Raw genomic sequence first — 23,116 nt, 5'->3', positions numbered from 1 at the left:
TAGACACAAGGGTGTGTAAACATTTAAGGCACCATGCTATAAATATTAGTAACATGAAGACTTAGTATTCCCCACAAAAAATTAATGCATTATAGTTCAATTTCTGTAAGATAGAAAGGAGAAATTATAATATACTCTTAAAGATGTATTGTTATTTTGATTAAATAGACATGATTTCTTATATATAAACATGTGTTTATTTAACATTATAAATATTTTTATAACATTTTATCACTTACAATTTTCAATTCCTTAGAATTCCTACATTTCAATTTCTAAAAGTTTAGATTTCAAAAATTTATTTACAAACTTAAGGTCCTTCTTCTCAATATATATTTACTTAGTTTTAAAAAAATTTATTTTATGAAGAAAATGAAACAACAAAATTTCATAGCAAAATAAGAGAATATCAATAGATAATACACTGTGTATCATAATCTTCAAAGTAGTTCTTTAGAATATAACACATAGACAAATATGATTCTGCCTCACAAAAAAATAACAGATAAACTAAAAAACCTTTTTTAGTAAATTAAAAGAAACTCATAAAATAAATGAAATAAATTAGCATATAAAATATTTTTTTAAATGGAATAGATAATTTTGAGAATTATTTGAACTTCTTTCTATTTCCTATTTATGTCTTGTATTTTGCTCTCATTCTCTCTGTCCATATATATATATTTCTCAGATAAGTGAAACCACAAGATATTTAAGCTTATGTGTTGGACTTATTTCATTTAATATTGTGTCTCAAGTTGCATCCACTTACATTTGAATGCTTCCAAGTCATTTTCCTTTTAAAGGAACTCTCCTACATTGTTGATGGGAATGTAAAATAGTACAACCACTATGAAGTTCAATACAGTGATTCTGTAAAACACTAAAAATATAAGTTCCATTTCTAGAGAGAGTTAAACTCACCATACTGGCATATATGTATATCCATGTTGACAGCACACAACTTATGATACCTAGATCTTGGATGGAGTGTACATATGTGCTACAACAGATGAACAAATAATAAAAAATTCATTCACTTTTTATAGTAGGACCAGAGCACAAAGAAAGTACTCTCCAGACCACAGGCTCAAGAGAAAATCCAATTTAGTATGATCAACACATTCTATTCATTAATTCATCAGATAATACTGAAGAACTCTTATGAGCCAGTCAATACGCTAAGCATTTGGCTTCCATCAGTGAATACAGCAAAGGTATTCTCAAAATGCTGGTGGAGAAAATGAAAATAGGAATAGATCCAACTCATGTTTATTATTTAATATGATAGAAGGTGGGAAGGGGCAGGCAAAATGTGAAATGGAGCAGGTTAAGAGGTACAGGAAAGTTAGGGTTCAAGACTTTCAAAAGAGTGAAGGGTGGGCCACTACAGGCCACATCTGAGAGATAACTGGAGCAAAGTTCACAGAATTCACTATGACCTTGAGACTCAATGTAGAGCCAAGGGCAGAATCAACATACTAAGTCTCCCGAGGTGACTGACACCCATAAACGTCCATTCTGTAAGTTTGGCATGCATAAAACTCTCTAATAAACCTTTGATGTTGATGTAAAATACTTCAGAAGGTCTCATTTAGTTACACAGATCCATGGGAATGAGTTTGGGATTTTTCTACTTTTTCATCTTTACATTTTCTCTATAGCTAAAACACAGAAATGCAAGATGAGCCCTGAGAATCAGCTGTCCAGCACTGATTTCATTCTTCTGGGACTGTTCTCTTCCTCCCACAGCAGCCTGGTCTTCTTCTCCTCTCTGTTCATTGTTTTCATCCTGACTGTCACAGAAAATGCCTTCCTGATCCTCTTCATCCACAGGGACTCCTGGTTACACTCTCCAATGTACTTCCTCCTCAGCCACCTCTCCTTCATGGACATCTTGCATGTTTCCAACATCATCCCCAAAATGATAACCAACTTCCTGTCTGGCACCAGAACTATCTCCTTTGCAGGCTGTGGATTCCAGATCTTCTTGTCCCTGGCCCTGCTAGGTGGCAAGTGCCTTCTCCTGGCTGCCATGTCCTATGTTTGCTATGTGGCCATCTTCCACCCCCTACACTATTCCGTGCTCATGAGTGACAGTGTTAATGTGCTCCTGGCCGTGGGGTCCCTCAACTCCATAGTCCACACAGCCAATGTGCTCCACTTTCCCTTCTGTGAACCTAGGGTGGTCAATCACTATTTCTGTGAAATTCCTGCCATATTGAAGTTGTCCTGTGTGGACACATCACACTATGAACAAGGACTTGATGTAAGTGGCATTATTTTCCTGTTGATCCCTTTCTCCATGATCTCTGTATCTTATGTCAAAGTTTTGCACACTGTCTTGCAAACCAAATATTCAGAGGCCTGGAAAAAGTCCTTTTCCACCCGTTCTTTCCACATGGTTGTGGTCATCATGTACTATGGGCCCTATATTTTCACATACATGAAAGCCAAATCCTACCACATTCCAGGCCAGGATAAGTTCCTGGCCATATTCTACACCATCCTCACGCCCACCCTCAAACCTGTCATCTACAGCTTCAAGAATAAAGATGTTCTGAAGGCCATGAAAATTATGCTCAAAAGTAATTTTCATCATAAAAATTAGGTAGGGGGCTGAGGTGGTAGCTCAGTGGCAGAGTGCTTGCTTAGCCTACACAAGTTCCTGGGTTCTATCCCTAGTACCACAAATAAAAATGAGGTAAGAAAGGTGCTTGAACTCATTATATTCATATTTAATGTCCAGAGTTAGTTATTACTTAGTTTTGATAGAATATAAATCATGTATATCTACATTTTGGGGAAAAACATATATTCTAAGACACTGATGAAAAAAGTAATTTGGAAGATGTTTTGAATTTTGAATGCATACTTTTAATATATATCATGATGTGATATGAAATGCACTCATATTGTATTTATAAGCACTGAAAGAAAATAAAACAATGCTTTGAACTTCTAATAAAATTATAAGAATTTAAGAGAAATACCTTAAAACACTACTCATCTATATATTACCTGAGAAAAATATCTATATTTCTGGTAGATTTTTTTAAAGTGAGTAAATTATTTTTTCAAGTTTTACAATCTGCTATGTAAATCCACAAATTGACATCCCTTCTACGTTGCTTGCTATATGTTAATATTTTTATGTATCAAAGTGATGATATTCATTTGTGTAATGAATATTTCAGAATAGAAAGGAAAATATTTTAAGTCTCAGCAAGTTAAAATTAGTGGATACATAGGGCACTTCATAAATCTTGACTAAGAACAAAACAAATGATTAAAAATTGAGGGTAGGATCACTGGAGAGTAAAAGGTACCATAGAATTTATTTCTCTTTGGAGGAGATATTGTGATATGACCATGTTTATAAGAAGAGAATTATTTCAAGTCAGGAGTGAATTTGGTGGAACATTTGCACAGAAACCAGGCCAGAGCATGTTGGTTACCAATTAAATGTGTATGTCAAAAGGATTTCCATCAATAAGATCAAGTGTTTTGTCTTGAGGTATAAAACAGTTGCATCCTTTGAATTAATTGATTATGAGCCAAATAGTTCATTTGTAATTTGTCATTGCAGTTTTCACACTGTGTTGCCATATATAAAAATATTAAAAATGATCCAATTTTTAAAATCATAAAACAGGCATAACTAAAGTATATTTCTAAAGATGGATTATTGGTTGTGACTGACTCAAGCCTTTGATTTTCTCTGATAAAGTATGACTGATGTTTCAAATTGCATACACAGGCTAAGCTAAATTGTGTTATTTTACTTCTTATTCATATTGGGAGTCTTAGAAATAATGTACTTTACTTTCTAAAAGTATTGTATGAGTGAAAACACAATAAGATAAGCATGTTCCCCAGCTCATACATTGCACTCCTGAGAGAGACAGACAAGGCTGGGCTGGCTGTGCCCCAGGCAGTGTCTCCCACAGAATTTCACCCACAGCAGAGAGCAGGAGCACATCAGGGCAACACCCACAACACATAGTTTACTGTGCACTTCTCCAGGTGGGACAGAGCTGGGCATGAAAATATGGAGAATAACCAGCATAAGTTGGACCAGGAGAGTCAGGGACTGAGGGGAAGCAATGAGAGTTCACAAGGGAGACTGGGCCAGGGCCCCTGACAGGGGGCACCAGAGTGAAGCCCATGGAATTAGCTACAACTGAGACTTAGCACAGAATCAGGAACACAGCCAACATATCAGTGTTACCATTGGATTTAGAAAGGGAGTTGTCCACCTTTTAGAGCACCACACTGACAACACTGGTTGAGAGGCCCTTGGTGTTGATCAGGAGAGATGCATAACCAACTTTCAAAGTATTATGTAGACAAATGTAAAGGTGATTGCCACTTAATTACTTTCATCATTACAATTTAATTAAGCAGCCAGGCACTTGTTTAACTAACTAATTAATTTGTTATTATTATTTTTTATGGTTAAAGTAGAGCATTCAAGATGATCCCTGAGAATCAGACTTCCAGCAGGGATTTCATTTTTCTGGGATTGTTCTCTTTCTCTCACACCAGCCTGGTCTTCTTCTCCTCTCTGTACAGCATTTTCATCCTGATGCCCTCCTGATACTCCTCATCTGCAGGGACTCCCACCTCCACTCCCCAATGTACTTCTTGCTCAGCCCCCTCTCCTTCATGGACATCTTGCACATCTCCAACATCATCCCCAAAGTGATCACCAACTTCCTGTCTGGCACCAGAACTATCTCCTCTGCAGGCTGAGGATTCCAGAACTTCCTGTCTGTCATCCTGCTAGGTGATGAGTACCTTTTCCTGTCTGCCATGTCCTATGATTGCTATGTGGCCATCTGCCACCCCCTGCACTATGCCATGCTCATGAGTGACAGTGTCAGCGTGCTCCTGGCTGCAGGGTCCTGGCTGGTGGGGACCCAGAACTCCATAGTCCACACAGCCTATGTGCTCCACTTTCCCTTCTGTGAGTCTAGGGTGATCGATCACTATTTCTTTGAGATCCCTGCCTTGCTTAGGGTGCCCTCTGTGGACACATCACACTACGAATGAGGGGTTGATGTTAGTGCTGTTATTTTCCTCTTTACCCCTTTCTCCATGATCTCTGTATCTTATGTCAAAATTCTACATACAGTCTTACAAACAAAATCCTCAGAGGACAAGAAAAATCCTTTTCCACTTGTTCCTTCCACATGATTGTGGTTGTCATGTACTATGGGCTGCTTATTTTCACATACATGAGACCTAAATCCTACCACACTCTAGGCCAGGATAAGTTCCACTCCATATTCTACACAATTCTCACACCCACCCTCAACCCTGTCATCTACAGCTTCAGGAATAAAGACATTCTGAAGGCCATGAAAAACATGCTCAAAAGTAATTTTCATCATAAAAATTAGGTAGGGGGCTGAGGTAGTAGCTCAGTTTCAGGGCACTTGCTGAGCATACACAAGGTCCTGGGTTCAATCCCCAGTACCACAAATAAAAATGAGGTAAGAAAGATGCTTGAACTCTTTATGTTCATATTTCATGCCCAGAGTGTAGTTATTACTTGTTTTTGAAAGAATATAAATGCTATATGTCTACATTTTGAGGAAGAAACATGTATTCTAAGACACTAATTGATGAAAAAAGTAATTTGGAAAATGTTTTGAATGCATACTTTTAATATATATCATGATGTGATATGAAATATACTCATATTTATAGGCTCTGAAAGAAAATAAAACAATGCTTTGAACTTCTAATAAAATTATAAGACTTTAAGAGAAATACCTTAAGACACTACTCATCTATATATTACCTGAGAAAAATATCTGTATTTCTGGTAGATTTTTGAAAGTGAGTAAATTATTTTTTCAAATTTTACAATCTGCTATTTAAATCCACACATTGACATCCCTTCTATGTTGCTTGCTATATGTTAATATTTTATGTATTAAAGTGATGAATACAAATACACCATATAAATCTTAATTTTCAGGAGAAATATTAGACACATGAATTAGGCATTAAGCTAGAAAAATAGAAGCCCTATACCAATACAGAGAAAATTCCAATTTATGTTTTCCCCATGAGGGGACCTGAGTTAATCTGATGAAACTGATTTATTAAGAATGCTATGACAAGATAAACTATTAGTTTGTTAAGATTAACAATGAGAAGTGGATTGAGCATCACATTATGAAATGTGAATGGATGTTTCAGAACATGCACTGCAGGCTCATCTACCTCTGCTCTGACCCAGAGCTCTGCTCCAAAGCTCCCTCAGAGAGTGCTCCCACATGGATGCTGTCACCCTTAGAAGATAACTTCTGTCATGGACACATCACTACCCTCCTGCCATTCCCCACTTCTGCTCACCCAGTGTGAGCGTTTGGCTTAGGCAAGGTCTCTGCCCCTTATCTCAGGAGTCCAGCCACTCACTCACAGACACAGAGTCTGGACTCAAAGTGTCCTGTGCTTTGGGAAAGAACTGAACCCAGCACTCTGAGTGCACCAGGACATGTTCTGGGACAGGGGTCAAAGTCAGGGACCCCAAGCATGAAAGCAACCTTTAGATTGCCCAGCATGGGACAACTTAGAGTTTCTGATTTTAAAATCACCTGTGAAGTGACAGTAATGAAGAGTGAGGTAGTGACAAAAAGAGAAAGGGACTAACTGAACAGCATGTGGAGCCCAGAAAAATGAATCACATAAATGATCGCATTATTTTCCACAAATGTGCTAAAATTATTCAATGGGAAAAGTATAATGTTTTCAATAAATATGCTGGACAAACGGTATTACCATGAAACCATGCAATTTCAGCCATTCTAAAATATATATATTCAGTTTTCTAAATGTGTGTTAAAGCCTTGAATGTAATGATGAAAGATATGCAACTCTTGAGAGAAATACAGTCTTCATATAAAATCTTCTTTTACATAGATTTTAGCAAAGACCTCATAGGTAAGACATCAAAAGCTCAGGTATGAAAATAGATACATTATACTTTGTCAATTTAAAAAATAAACTCACTAAGGAAGACTTTCAATAGAGGAAAAAGACTCTCCATGGACTTGGAGAAGTATTTGTATAAATTATAGGCATAAACACCAACAGTATCTAAATAACTTCCCACTCTACAACAATAATGACTAGAGAACCAAGTACACAATCTTTATAAACAGAGCAAATGCCAGGTGTAGCTCACTGGTAGGGCACTGGGGCAGCAGGCATGAGGCTCTGGGTTCACTGCCCTGCATCATCCAAAACTAGGCATTTGATTTGAAGGCACATCCTTCTGAGGAAGATGTGCACATGAGAAACATGCACATGGAAACATGGTCAACTTTTCCAGAAAACTGAAAATGAGAGCTTCATACCCAGTTGGAAACCTACCATTAAAAAGGAAATGAAGAAAGAATAAAAGAAGAGGAAATACCAGGTGTTGGCTTGGGTGACAAGAGTGTTGGTGAGTTGGAAGAATCTTGGTGCATTTCTGAGGGGAATTTAAAGTGTGAGCCATTGTGAAAATGGTGAGGGAGTTCCTCAACATGTTATGCATAGAAGTATCCTATTTTAAAGCAATTCCAGGTCATTTGAGTATTGGCTCTCAAAGTAATGTTGCTGCACTGATGTTTATAACAACATCTTTCACAATAGCCAGAAGTCAGAATCCAAACTGACTCCTGAAGGAGATGAATAAAAAGTACATAAGCTATGTACATCCAGTGGGGAATTATTCAGCCTTAAAAAAGAATAAAACTGTGATACATGCTCTAAGGATGAACCTTGAGAACATTATTCTAAGTACAATAAGTCAGACTAAGAAAGGCAAATACTACATGATTCAATGTTTTTAAGAAACAGAAGAGGTAACTCGTGAACTCAGAGCAATAGCATTAACAGGACTTCAGGGAGGGAGAATGAGCAGCTTCTCTCTATGCTGTGAATTTGAACTATGTGTAACGAGAGGTTTGCGAGCTGTGAGGAGTCAGTTGTTGCACAAAAATGGAATCTGCTGAATGGAATTGAATAGAACTACCACAAATAATTAAATCATAAATTTTATTTAACATATGGTTTATGACAATAACAAAGTTAGAAAAAAAAGTAAACCTATACTAAACCAGTAGGGTCACTTCCCAGGAAACTTCCCATTAGTTCAGTTATTAGAGATCATGATAAAGAGATCCCAGAACTTTTAATGTTTTATCTGCAATGAAATGTAATATCAATATTTCCTAAAAAGCGTCCCACCAAAGTAAGGAATGGTAACTCTTTGTTTTCCATTTTAATACTTAGTATCATTTTCTATGACATAATAATTAATACCAACATGAGACCAATTTGATCATAAATACTACATAAAGCAAATTAAAAATGAATCCACAAATGCCAGACATTTTAAGGATTCCTTCCAGTGTTCTAATGTTAAAGTTATAGTATTGCACTGCAATACAGTAAATTTGCTATCCAGTGAAATCAAAACTGGCAAACCTATGGAGACACATTCTAGGATCCACAGGATGGATAAGGAATATTTAATCACAGGTCCCATAGGACTGAGATACAGTGACCCTGGGAGAGTCTGAGTAGAATACTGGGATCTCCCCTGGCACTGGCCCTCAGTACCTGAGGAATCACTGAGGACCCACGGACTCCTTCCTGGCCTTGGCCCCGCCCCAGCGCATGAGCAGGACATGGCCTCTGAGGTCACATGAAATGTGCTGTTTAACTTTTAAACTCGATCTTGTACTATTTTTAAATGATACAATAATAAGTTAAAATATAATAAGGGGAATCTTGTTACTTATATACTACACACTTTCCCTATCTTGTATGTGGCCCCACACAACTGTGCTTTACTGTGACTCAAGTCAGTCAAAACATTGGATGTGCCTGGAAACACAGCTGATGTGGATGATATCATGAATGTGAAATATGTGAGAATGGATCATCTCTGTCTCCTACCAAAGTTACAACTGAATCAAAATGGAATCAGGAACAGAATCACTGTGCATCTTGGTTAAAATCACACAAATAAACTCATCTACTGTAACAGAAAGTATAATATTGACAGCAAATGATGGCCAGGCTTGGGGGCACATGCCTCTTTCCAGAGATACAGGTGGCTGAAGGAGGAGGACTGTAGAGCTAAGCCAGCTTGCACAACTTAACCAGATCCTGCCTCAAAATTTGGAAATAATAAAAATAATAATATAGAAGGCAGGAATGCAACACAGTGCAAAGTGCTTTCCTAACTTGTGCAAGGTCCTGGCTTCCATCCCCAGCACTGCAGCAACAGCAGTAGAAGGAAGGATGGCAGGGTCTCCCTGGAGAATGGAGAATCCCATCTGCAACTCCCCAAGCATGCACAATGTCCAGTATGTGCCTGAGACCCTTCCTGCAAAGAGGCCACTGGTGCCCCACTGGGTGTCACAGCAGAGCCAGAAGGATACTTGGTGACCTTGGCTCTGTGGATCCATGGATCTTGGGTGGATGTGCACCCTCAATTCACCCACTAACCCCTTCTCAAGTGAAAGTCTGGTATCAAAGTCTCTGCTCATGTGCTTAGGCTGTGGCTGAGACAGGTAAGAGTTTATTTGAGTCCTAGCATGGATACTAGAACTTCTACAGTCTAAGATGTGGCTAAAGAGAGAGGAAATATGACATAAAGTTAAATGTTCCCTATTCCTTCTGCTGAATCAGGTCTATGTCTTTTATTTGGGGTTACTATGAGTAAAATTTGGGAATCTATGAGAAGTGTCACTTTCAGCATAGATACTGATCATTTAAGGACACGTGTGATTTAGTAAACAATGTAAGTAGACTGAAGACAAAAATTTTACCCAGCTGTAAACACAAACACATACATACTCATGCACTCACACTCACACACACTGTCATCATATTTATTAGGTCCCACATCCTTTAGGGAACAGAATAGACCCATTAGGAACAGAAATACACAATATATGATTGTATTTAGAATATTGTCCTTCTGGTCTGAAGGTTTTCCTTGTGGGAATGGAATTTGGGTGCGAATTACTCTGATCTTGGAACTTAGGCTTTGGGCAGACTCACTTGTATAAACAAACCAATTGTGGGGTTAACTCTTCACAGCCTGCCTTGGGCATAATCAATATTACGGTCCTCTGTACCACTTCTTCTTAAGTGTTACAGAGCATAGGTTTCTTTATTTCTCCAGTTCACTGTTTTTGTTTTGATTTTTCCTATGAGTACAACAAGATCTCAAGGGAAATGCATTTTTATCTCCACAGTATTTTAACTGATATGAATCTATTGATTATAAAACTTTTTCATGTATGTTTCATAAAACACTATATGATGAAACTTTCCACTAAAGCTTCTTTTATGAGTTATTAATTTCTAAATACCACATTTAGATGAAATAGTAATGGGGTGACAGTGAGTTTTTTAAATATAAAAATATCTATTGCAAATAACTGAAATTTTCCTAGGAATCATGAATGTGTCCCAGTCACCCGTCTTTCTCCACCCACTGCCACCTTATTGTGCTGCTTCACAGGTCACATTAGCAGTTCATGGCCATCACTGCTGCACAGTCATCTCAGTTGTCAGGGAAACCATAGCAGCTCCTGTGCAGACACCTTTAGATGTGGGGACCTGATGTGGGCCGCTGCAAGCCTGAGGCCAGCACTGGGCATCAGGCCCCACTCAGAACATGTGGACTCTCCCTCCATGGAATGGCCCAGTTCAGGCTCATCCACTGTGCAGGCAGGGAGGGACCTGCAGGTCCTGTCCATCAGGGCAGTGCACTTCCCTGCTAAGTGGGAGAAGGGGAATTGTATCAGACTCTGTGCCCAGATTGTGCAGTCTGCAGTGTGAATCCACCCCAGCCTGACCCACACTCATAGGAGGAAACCCGGTGATTTGTTCACTCATCTCTCAGAACACCTGGCTACCTGCTTAGGTTCTACCTCTGGCTGATGCTTATCCATCCTCCTGGAGTTTCCTAGTTGTTTATGACTTAGACGGACACAGTAACATGCATCCTCACTGTGCACTCCAAATCCCTTCAAATCCTAAAAATGTTCTGTCTTTTCTCTGCATGTTTCTACGTGGCTGAAAAAAACCCTGCTTATCCATCTGAAGAGACTATCATGATATATAATAAAATCATACAAGAAATTACATTGTTTTCTCTTTTTTACTTGAAGGAAGGAGGCATTCCATGAAGGATTCAGTTCCAGGACACTGCAGAACAATGCTTGAATATCCTGCAGAGGAGATTTTTTGGGGTCACTTGGCTTCAATTTTATAAGACTGTAAGCTGATAAACCTGCTGCCAATTTGACTTAATTCTCATAAGTGGGCATGCAGACACAGGCATGGTCAGATTTTCAGAGCTGAGACAAATGTGCTGGGAGCCATGGGTTCCATGTCCTGGGAAGGCTGATCTGGTCCCAGGGTTATAAGGTTTCTGCCTGCAGTTGATGAGGAATGGTCCCTCTGCAAATCTCTGGGTCATTAGGAGAACCTGCAGGGCATGAAAACAGAGGAAGTGAGCTACTGGCAAAACAAGGTGGAGAATTTTCTTGGTTTTTCTATACTGTCTTCTTTTTTGATATTTATATTCTTTTAAAAGAGTATCTTTCAGTTCCTTATTAAATTTCTAGTAAACCAAACTTAAAAATTAATATATAAATGCTAAAAGTTTATAAAAAATCTGCTCTCAAATGGGAAGTAAAAACATCACAAGGGGTCATGAATAAGTATTAAAATTTGGTCTATAATTGAGATAATTTCCATTCATTTACATATGTGGCACCTTTCATGTAACTTTTCTTCTTGATGACATCTGATTTTGTAAGTGAACAAACTATCTGAGTTTGAATAAAAGCATTATAATAAGAAATATGTTATTTTGATAAATTTACAGATTTATTATATTTTGTTAAAACATGTTTGCCATCTTCAGGCAAATGGAGGTAGAAAATGGAAGTCTTGTTTCAAAAACTTGTTCTTTATTAAAGAGCTCTAATAGTTGAATATGTCAGCTTTAGTAAAGTAATGAATTGAAATAACTTCTTATTTATATGTACCACATCACTGCAGGCACTCTCAGGAAATGCTAAACAAATGCCAGATGGAAAATTACAATCAGACCTCTACTGACTTCATCCTCCTGGGCTGTTCCCCCCATCAAGCCTTGGCCTTTGCCTCTTCACTCTCATCATCCCCACATTCCTGATGACCCTGTCTGGTAAGCTGAGCACGGTTCTTCTCATCCTCCTGGATGCCCATCTCCACACACCCATGTACTTCCTGCTCAGCCAGATCTCCCTCATGGACCTCATTTACATCTGCACCACTGTGCCCAAGATGGCTTCTGGTTCCCTCTTTGGAAACAAGTCCATCTCCTTCATTGGGTGTGGGGTTCAGTGTTTCTCTTTTGCCAGGTTAGCAGGTTCAGAAGGACCTATTCTGATGTCTACGGCCTATGACCATTACATGGCTATTTGCTTCCCTCTGCACTATGCCATCTGCATGAACAGAAGAGTGTGTGTGCTGATGATCCTGGGATCTTGGGCCATGGCTTCTGTCAACTCCTGTGCTCACACAGTCTATGGCTTCCATATCCCTTACTGCAGGTCCAGGGCCATCAATCATTTCTTCTGTGATATCCCAGCCATGGTGACTATGGCCTGTGGGGACACCTGGGTCTATGAGTACACTATGTTCCTCAGCACCATCATCTTTCTCCTGTTCCCTTCCATGGCCATAGTGGGTTCCTTTGTGGGAAAGTGCTCCTTGTTGTCTACAACATGCACTCACAGGAAGGCAGAAAGAAGGCCTATTCCACCTGCAGCACCCACCTCACCATGGTGACTTTCTACATTGCCCCCTTTGCTTACACTTATCTCCACCCAAAGGCCTTATGGTCTCCTGCAGAGGACAAGTTGATGTCTGTCTTCTACACCATCCTCACCCCAGTGCTCAACCCTGTGATCTACAGCCTGAGGAACAAAGAGGTGCAGAGGGCCCTGGGAAGAGTGGCTGGGAAGGTGCACTCTACAATGTAGGTAAATTTCTGCCTCAGTGTTATTGAGCAGTGGATAGGAACAAGAAAAATGTTTAATGTTTAGGTCTCAATAATTAGAATTAAGGTTTAAGATTTTAAAATTTTGAGGTATTACATGATAATAATTATGTGTTCTAGTATAGTATAGACATTTTTGCTTTCTTATCTCACCTTTCTAAAAAAATATTGGACATGAAGTTTTTTATTTTAGGGGTGAAATTTTATTACTATGAACATACTGAAATGGAAAATGTGCAGTCATTTTGAATGTGTTGCATGATCAAAACTTTTTTTGAATATTTTAACTTTAAAGTATTACAGCAAGGCAAGGAATTTAGCTAAGTGACACTGTGCCTACCTCACAGGCACAAGGTCATGAGTTGGATCCCCAGTACCAAAAATATTACTGTAAAAAACACATTGCTGTTAATCCCCCTCAAAATACTCACACTTCTTTGAACACACTTATCCCTTTGTCCTTGCTACTTTTCTTACTCTGAACTCTCATAATTTGTGTGATTGGATACATCATGATGTTGAATTTTCTCATGTGTAATAGGAAAATATAAAGGAAAGCTTCCTGAGTTCACATCTTCACCTACACATGCCAATTACTACTGTACATATGGAACTCACACTGATGCAGTGTGATGGCACAGAGGACCAAAACTTCTTCTACCTCACAATCAGCTCTAACTCCCTTCACCTGCTGACCCACAGGATCTGTGTTCTCAACACCTTGCAGCTCTAAATAATGATTCCTATCAGCATATAAGATTCCTACCTAAAATGCATTGTTTTGAGTGACATTGAATAAAAATGGAGCATAATCCATGACAAAATAGAATATTACCTGGGAACTCTTGGTTCTTCAATGAAAAATAACTCAACACATGGATGCCCATTCATTAATCACAGAAATCCATCCATGTCCTATTCAATCTGTGTAGAAATGGTTTGTCTTTATTTCATATGTTGTCCACAGTGTTTTTGAAACAAGATGTCACAGTTTTGCCCAGGGTAGGCTTTAGCTCCTGGGCTCAAGCAGCCCTCCTGCCTCAGCTTCCTGAGTGTCTAACCCATAGGTATGTGCCACTGCAGTACAGAAACCTTTGTCACCCAAGTCTTGCTCTTTGGGATACAGTATAGGCCTCCTTTTAAAAATAGGTGAGTATGATTGTTCATCTAAAGAGCTGTGTGCTGTAGTAAATTCCTGTGGGCAAAAGCAAGACATTCAGAGATGATCAAGAGCAACAGCTGCATTTTACTCAAGTTTTGACTCCTGATTTCTTTCCACTTGAGCCCAGTCCCCTGGCCATCTGTCACAACTGCAGGGTCACAGTGCTGAAGGGGAAGGCTGGGTCCTGGCCCCTGTACAGCACCCTCAGGATGACAGCACCGTGGGTCTCCTGGGACAGATGGGGCTCAGGGGGAGCCTGGTCCTCCTGTGTCCTGGTTGTTTCAACCTGTGTCACCCACACAAGACCTTGGGCTCCCTGGAGACACTGCTGCCCTGGTCAGACCGAGGCCCTTGGTCCCACACTCTCAGCTGCAGCTCTGTCTCCTCCCCAAGTCCCTGGGTCCTGGGTCAGGGACCTGGAGACACCACCAAGAAATCCCCAGGTCATGGAAGCATCCTCAGGCCCTGCATCCATATCCAAAAAGGTCTCTCAGCTCCTCCTCCTCCTCACAGTTCAGTCCTTGGAGCCCTAGAGGGCCAGACAGGCCCTGCTGTAATACCCAGGGCAATTTGCTGAGGTTGACAGAGAGGAGCTTCAGCTTACAGACACCAGGGCAGTCAGTCTGTGAACTTTCACTTCAGGAATCATTTTGGCCTGGAATATCAACAATTCACATATTGTTAAATTCTTACACAAAAACATGGTGCAATGTTATTCATTTCTGAAGAAAATGCATAAATAATTTCTTAGAAGTGAGAAATTTGTGAACATGGCTAAGCTTCTATTTGTCACAAAAATTAATTACTGAATATTTTGTGAATAATTCCCTACAATCTCCATAATATTATCATTTAAATTACCAATTTTAATAATGATAAAATTGTTTCATAATTAAATGGATGTTTCCAAAGGAAATAATTGGAATCTTTAGAATAATATTTATGTGATACTCTAAGATTTTCTACTTACATACTCTTATTAAATGGATTTCATTTCATGCAATTTCTTCCAGTACAAACAAAGTGGGAAATACTCAATGCATGCAGGCACATCATACCCACACATGCCCTGAGCTAGCATTAACACAGAAGGTGCCATTACAAACTAGAGCAGGACAGCCCAGGAAGGTCCCCATGAACCTGCCTGGTCCTCCCCATGGCAGCCTGGAGAGATCTCAGGGCCCCACAGGGCTCTGTTCTCACCTAGGCCTCAGGCCAGGCTATGTCCTCTATGAATGGCCACCTCCTGTCTGTCTCAGTGGACATTCCCTAGTGACACGGCAGTCCTGAGACTCAATGGGCAACGAAAGAAGGACAGGATCCTGGTGGTTGCTCAGTCTCCTGGAGGTCTCTGAAATTCCAGGTGGGGAGTGAGAGGTTTATAGGGACACTTGTCAGGACAGAACTCAAAAGTTTGAGAAACATGACTGTGTTCTCCTGTGACTGTGAGCTCATTGTCCACTGATTGGTTCAGGAGATCTGGGAGAGTTGGTCAGGGCATGGGGTGAGAGAGTGCAGGTTGGACTGACCCACTGATGTCCAGCTGAGTGCTGGTAAAGGAAGGGTCAGTTGGAAATGGCACTGATAGAGCTTAAGTCTCTTGCTGATGCTCCTTCCAACCCACTCAGCTTCCCAGCCACCTTGACCTGAGCAGATCTGTTTCTCATGGCCCCTCTGCTATGAGCTTCCTGATTTGAAGCCAGCCACCCATCAAATGCAGTCCTGAGCCAAACAAAACCTTTCTTCTCTTTGCTGTGGGTGTCAGGTTCATTGTCCAGCAAGTTGAAAACTGATCAGTGCAACAGCTTAAGGAGGAAGTGAATGGTTCAAAGTGGGGAGGAACTGTGGTATGAATCATAATTTTACTTTTATTTATTTTATGGAAGGAGAAATTCTGTTGTGTACTTGAGAGAACTTAGCTTCAGAATCAGATTGGTAGTTAAGTTTGAGGACCAGCCCTTGTGCAACAGAAATCCTGGGTTATGAGGTGCAGATGCCAGAAGCTAAATCAGCTCATTATGAGCCTGTTCTCTGGATGGGGTGGCAGTTATTTAATTATTCTCTCCTGCTTTCCATTTTACCTTCCATGAATCCATTATATTGGCTTCAAAAAACTGGACATTATAAATATTATTGCAATGTGAAAATATGTGATGGACCTTATGGTAATAGGAAAATAGTACCAGATAAATTACTCAAATGTGAAATAATAACTTAGTTTTCAAAATTTTAAAAAGCCTTTTGGAAGTGATGCAGGCATCAGTGTGCATAGTAGCTGTGTTATAATTATCCAGAGTTTGTATTCAAATTCAATTTGTGCCAAATTGAGTGCTTATACTATTCATTTACTAAACTTATTTATCATTTTGCCTTCTAGACAGAACACACACTTTCAAAAAAATAATAATAATATCTGCCTTAGGGACCAGCAAAAGCTTTTTGGAGAAGCAAATGGGGCATAGTTCACAGGAACAATTTAAATTCAATGTCACTGTGCAGTCCTAGTTGAAAACAACCACGTTATATGGATGCTGATAGTTTGGTGATGGTGATGGCAGCATTAGTGGTGGAGACTCTACACCTACACCACTGTCCAGAGCACATTATAGAAATAAGTAAAAATGTATTTAAACATTTAAATATTGCCTGGTCAATTATTTTTCAATTATCTTTGGTTAATAATCCTAAAATAAGGGATGTTCACATTTTAACCATGCAAAACAAAACTGAAAACAAAAAGAAGAAAGAATATTAAAATATAAATTTTATACAAGTGATAAATTGTTTAAAAGAATTAAAATTTCTTTAACACAAACATTATTTTACTGTTAATGTTAAGCATGTGAGCATCTTGTACTTCCTTTATCACCTGGTTTTACTGTTTTACTAGTGACCCAGCAACATATATAAATACCCTCATAGAAAAATACTTTTTTAAAAGACTAAATGGCAATTTATCTTATTCCTTATAACACAATGTCCCTACTAGGAGAATTTGACAGCAGAGAATCATCCTCATGATCTCCAGTGTAAAGCAGGTACATATTCAACATCATCAGTGAAATTCTCCAAGTGATGCCCACACATTACAATAAATTCTGTGCTGTAGTCCATCGGTGGGAGCAATTCTACATAATTTTTGGGAAAATCATTTGATTAGGCCTAGTTCTCCTCCCTGCAGGCCAGGTATGATATTTTGAGATGTAAGTCCATTTTGGCCTCTGGTCACAACTGAGACCTCAATGGTCTGGTGGTGCTGTGATGCTCCAGGACAAGATTACATCAGTTGAAGACATCCTGGGAGGAAAAGAATCTTCATCTGCATGATTCCTCATTGATCTAGGAATTCTGCTGCTCCCCAGTCATCTGTTACATTTGTTTCTCCCAATGTACTGAACTCTCTGTCCCACTCTGTCCAGAGTCATTTGTTACATTTGTTTCTCTCAATGTACTAAACTCTCTGTCCTGAGTTGTCTGTTACATTTGTTTCACCTCAAGTACTGAACTCTCTTTCCTGAGTCATTTGGTACATTTGTTTCTCCCTATGTACTGAATAAAAGGTGTGGTAAGCTTAGGGGCTTTCCTCTTTGCCACCCAGAGCAGCACTGGTCAGGCCCAAAGGTCAGCTTCTTCTGAAAGTCTGATTTTTTTTTTTTACCTTTCCCGTGTAATTAGTTAATTCAAGTTGTGCTGTCCTAGCACCCAAGGGACTAGGACTTACTGCAGAAGTTCTAGTAACATCCCCTTTGCCTGTTGTCTACAGTCTACATGCATCATTTCATTGCATTACTTCATTATGCTTCCATTTAGAGTTGAAAATAAGATACTGAAAAATGCCCCTTTTGTGATTCTTATAATAATAAAATACATAGAGTTTTTGAAACATAACATCCTTGTCATAGCAGGAATAAGACAAGCACAGACACTTGAGTCACTGTTGCCCACAGAGGGACCAAGTGATAGAGCTGGGAACCAAGAACCAGTGCCCTTCAGAGTCTGCACCCTGCAGTTTCTATGGTAGCAAGGCTCCCCCACTCTGCTGCCTATTGATGAGAGGATTCTCAGAGACAAAACTTTTCACAGCAATGCTGTTTTCTTTGCATTTTTTCTGATGACTTATAGATGTGGAACAAGACCCTGAACTTATCAAAACATAACATTTCCTTAATTTCACATTGCCAAGAGTTTTCTAAGGAAGCCCAGATTGAAATTTAAAGCCTCTCAATGAAACAAACTGGCAAGGATTTAAACACTAATTGAATAAATAAATATTATTTCTCATATCCATCACACCATCTACTCTGTTTTGGAGAAATCTGAATCACTTTTCTATTCTCAGGATTCCAGACCCTCCTGGCTTACAGGTCAACCTGTAAGGGTGGGGCCAGGGGTGTGGGGAGGGCCTTGAAGTTTCTGACTCTGGAAAGCCAGCCACAGCTCCAAGCACAACGCTGGTCCTGCTGGAGTCTCCCTACCTATATTGAGACATATTCTGAACTCACCTCGGTGAACTAGAATTCACCACATTGTAAAATGAGTATTGTAGAATCTCAGAAGTTAGGGAGGAGCATTCTCACAGTGAGTGCACAAACCCAGTGTGATTCTCCTTCTCTTCAGTTTCCTGACAGATTCCACTGGAGAAGGCATGGGGACTGCACAGTGTTCTATATCATTTCACAGACTAATATTAACTGATCTTTATTTGACATTTGCAACCACCAGTTTTCCATTGTCTAGAATGGGGTAAAGAACAATTTTTATCATATTAAGAAGATTGCAATACCCCATAATTATTTTTTGTGTGTACTTGGATCTTTCTAAATTATATACTTCCAGGAAGTTCCACAAGGATGCATTAGTATTTAAAGCACTATTACAGAAATAGGCAGAAAGATATTTTTTGATACACAGAAATGGATTGCATTCCTATGTCCTTTGAACTTTGTTCTGGACTAAGAATGACTTCTGCTTTATTGTACATGTTCACAGCAGAAAGATGAGCTTTCAATCTGCATCTGCTCCGCCTTGACCTTCAGAAAGGTAAACTCGGGCTGCTCAGGTCTCTCTGAGTGTGCAGAGACACAAACATGGACACCTACAGGCTGCCCATGGGAATACACAGTGTGCACATTCAGGGTGTGACTTGGCCACTGTGTGCATTAACATATATACATTAAAATTACACATACACTATATTATACATTATGGAAAATTTATATATGTTTCTATACATGTGCTTGGACATTTTCCTAGCTGGCATTCTAGGATGGCTCACTTAAAATCTCTGAATCTAAGCTTTCTCACCCACAAAGTGTCATGGTCAATAGCTACCTGAAGAGACTACCATTAGGATTAAATTCACCTGTATCCTGGACAAACCTGGACAGTTTCCTGGTGGCAATGTGTGAGGACAATCAGTGATTTCTGTGCCTCCTTCTCTCCTCTCATGTAGGACAGTCCTGCCCCAAGGCCTCTGCTTCTTAAGGTTAGGACTCAATCTTCAGAGTCTTCCTGCCCACTTTTTCCTCCATGTTGGCTCCTCTGACATTTACATTCCACATTTTGATGAGAATACAGGAAAATCAAAGTAAGTAAAATGTTTAAAATACACTTTGGATATTTTACTTATAGTTGTTTCACTAAACAATAAAAGGGTAAATATAATAAAAACAGAAGTTATTTTTACACAAGAAAAATGTTCATTTGTGTTAGTGAAACCAATAACTTGATGACTGAGGTTGTTGATCTGTCAGGGATAGTGCTGGAATGTTATGCATCCAACAGGATATGGTGCTGTATTTTAATGTTAGCACGGGGGAACTCAGATAAGAATATAAATGCTGAAAGGACACTCATGAGATACACTATCCATAGCAGATTTGATCACACATCCATGCATATTGTTTACTTCCTAATAATAAAACTAGTTTTGAAGCTAAATAGGACAACTTTATTCTAATCTGTTGCTGTCATGTTGATTCTAAAGATCTTCTGAAAACAATTTATTCTATAAAATGTTTCTTTGCAAATTAGCACAGATCAAACAATGATGGAATATGAGTTTCTCCAACATGGTTCAGGATACCGAGGCTTTAATTGCCTTAAAACATATTTGGAATAATTTTAGTTAAGTGTGGGTTTTGTGGCATTTCTGTGACAGTAAAGATGTATGAGGTAAAGTTCAGGAGTTTACCATTGATATACCACAGTGTGGAGGCTCTGAGACATCCTCCTGTGGCAGTTATCACCTCTCCATCTCCAGATTGTCCCACCACACTGATCCAAATCTCTGTAAGCATTGCATTAAGTCTGTCTCAGCTTCTCTCTGTTTACTCAACCCATAGCACCTGCCATTCCACCATCTCCACTTCCTAAAGTGCATCCACACAGTGTTTGTCCTCTTGTGGTGGGCTTCTTTCACTTAGTGTGCAATCTTCAGTGCTCCTGCATGTTGTAACTTGTGTCAACATGCATTCCCCTTAAGAGATGGAATAATATTCCCTGGGCATGCCTACCACTTTTTTGTGGATTCACTGTGGATGAAGAATTAGGTGTTTCCACCTGTGACTATTGTGAATTATGCAGCTATGAAAATGGGCATAAAAACAGCTAGTTGAGTGTCTGCATTACCTCCTAGGGATACACAGCAAAGGTGGAATTACTACTTCATATTCAAATTTTGTTTCATATTTGAGGCATCAAGATATTATTTTCCATATTGGCAATATCATTTGAAATGACTACAAAAAAGCCCAAAGATTTACAAGTATTCTACATTCTTGTCACAAAATATTTTCTTTTATTTGTTTTGTTAATGAATTTTTTCCTAGTGAATGTGCAAAGGTATCTCATCTTTGCTAAGTGATGAATGACCATGTCATCTTTTAAAGTCCCTGTTATCCACCTTGATGTCTCCTCAAATCATACAGAGCACTATTCATGTTCCGATACTAAAGGAGTTGTGGAAAGAGAATGGATGATGGTTAACATTTAAACTCAGGAGTAGGAATTACTATGACTTTGTCAAAGAGGTATGAGACAGTAAGATTACATTCATGATTTCTAACCAAAATAGCATGATAATGGCATCTGATGTAAGGAAGTTTCACATGGGGATTATTGGACAAGGATCCTCAAAAAAGAAATATCCTTTTTTTTAAAGAGTGAGAGTTTTCTGAAATATTATAATCAAGTCTGAAGAAGTAAATATGAATGCAAAAGACATACCATGAGAGGATTAAAATTTTATTCACAATATGGATCTATAATGTACATTTACTTTTATTTTCTATAAAAGTGCTTTGAATAATGTAACATCAGAATTTGATGATTTCTAAGTTCACATGAGAAAATAAACAATTCACATCTTCCAGAAGGTTTAATAGGAATATTATTGTTCTGCAAGTTTTTAAATTTTTTAAAACGTTTTCAGTAGCAGATGCTTCATAAAATATGAATTTCTCAGGAGGAAAATAATATTTATTTTTTAAATAGGTAAGATTGAATACTATTTTTAAGTTTTATAATTTTATGAATGATTCAGATGCTTTTTATCTTAAGGAATTTTTCAAAATTGGCTAATGATGATCTCTACCTGTCACTGTTGTGTCTGTCTTAAGACAAACCATATGAGTGCACCATGGAAAACTACAGTGAGACCTCTGCTGAATTTATCCTCCTGGGGCTGTTCCACCCATCAAGCCTTGACCTTTTCCTCTTAACTCTCATTGTCCCCATCTTCCTGATGGCCCTGGATGGCTATCTGTGCATGGTCCTGCTTATCCTCCTGGACACCCAGCTCCACACACCCATGTACTTCCTGCTCAGCCAGCTCTCCCTCATGGACCTCATTTATATCTGCACCATTGTGCCCAAGATGGCTTCTGGTTTACTATTTAGAAACAAGTTCATCTCCTTCATTGGGTGTGGGGTTCAGTGTTTCTTTTTTGCCATGTTAACAGGTTCAGAAGGACCTATTCTGATGTCTATGGGCTATGACCATTACGTGGCTATTTGCTTCCATCTGCACTACCCCATCCACATGAACAGAAGAGTGTGTGTGCTGATGATACTGCAATCCCAGGCAATGGGTTCTGTCAACTCCTGTGCTCACACATTCTATGCCCTCCGTATCCCTTACTGCAGGTCCAGGACCATCAAACATTTCTTCTGCCATGTCTCATCCATGCTCACTCTAGCCTGGGTAGACACCTGTGTCTATGAGTACACTGTGTTCTTTAGCGCCATCCTCTTTCTTGTGTTTCCTTTCCTGGGTATTCTGCATTCCTATGGTTGGGTCCTTCTCATTGTCTACTGCATGAGCTCATGGGAAGGCAGGTAGAAGGCCTATTCCACCTGCAGTGCCAACCTCGCTGTGGAGACTTTCTGCATTGCACCCTTTGCTTGCAAGATTCTGTCTGCCTTCTACATTTTCTCACCCCAGTGCTCAGCCCTGTGAGCTACAGCCTGAGGATCAAGGAGGTGCTGGGTGCCCTGAGGAGAGTGACTCAGAGCATCTGCTATCTGAAAGTGTATGCAAATTTCTGCCCCAGGACTCAGGTGTATGTTGATGCACTAATGTACAGACATGAAAATGTTATTTTATACCTAAAATGTTGAAAGTAAAATTTAGAAGGTAAATTTAGAAAATTTAGAAAGTAAAAAATTGCTCATGTCTGGAAAAATGTCATATAGACATGAATAACTATATAACCATTTTGTAGTGCATTTTCTACCAATTGTGAATGTATTTATTTTTTGCGAATCTATTTTCAATGAGAATTATTTTTAAAATAAAAGGTAAATTATCTATCTGGAATTGCATACTGGATAATAATTGTACTATGGTCACCTTGAAAGAGTTTTCATTTTTAGTT

General features: G+C 39.1%; 2 protein-coding genes and 2 pseudogenes across 2 annotated transcripts; all 4 read left to right on the top strand.

Moving 5' to 3' along the window:
- Nucleotides 1-1,684: 1,684 nt before the first annotated feature.
- LOC101713124 (olfactory receptor 2AJ1-like) lies at nucleotides 1,685-2,611 on the top strand. Its single transcript, XM_004870949.2, has one exon. It carries the CDS (start codon nucleotides 1,685-1,687, stop codon nucleotides 2,609-2,611), a length of 927 nt encoding a protein of 308 aa, XP_004871006.1.
- A 1,866-nt stretch (nucleotides 2,612-4,477) lies between these two features.
- LOC106008321 (olfactory receptor 2AJ1-like) lies at nucleotides 4,478-5,405 on the top strand (annotated as a pseudogene).
- Nucleotides 5,406-12,124: 6,719 nt separating this feature from the next.
- Nucleotides 12,125-13,061, top strand: LOC101712744 (olfactory receptor 2L3-like; annotated as a pseudogene).
- Nucleotides 13,062-21,879: 8,818 nt separating this feature from the next.
- LOC110346973 (olfactory receptor 2L5) lies at nucleotides 21,880-22,581 on the top strand. The gene has a single exon (XM_021249096.1). It carries the CDS (start codon nucleotides 21,880-21,882, stop codon nucleotides 22,579-22,581), a length of 702 nt encoding a protein of 233 aa, XP_021104755.1.
- Nucleotides 22,582-23,116: the final 535 nt, after the last annotated feature.

This window comes from Heterocephalus glaber, unplaced genomic scaffold (genome assembly GCF_053883595.1).
Source record: "Heterocephalus glaber isolate CG9 unplaced genomic scaffold, H.glaber_assembly_v1.0 deba00001461, whole genome shotgun sequence".
Lineage (NCBI taxonomy): Eukaryota > Metazoa > Chordata > Mammalia > Rodentia > Bathyergidae > Heterocephalus > Heterocephalus glaber.
The sequence above is the reverse complement of the archived record's forward strand: the minus strand, read 5'-3'. Positions and strand labels throughout refer to the sequence as shown.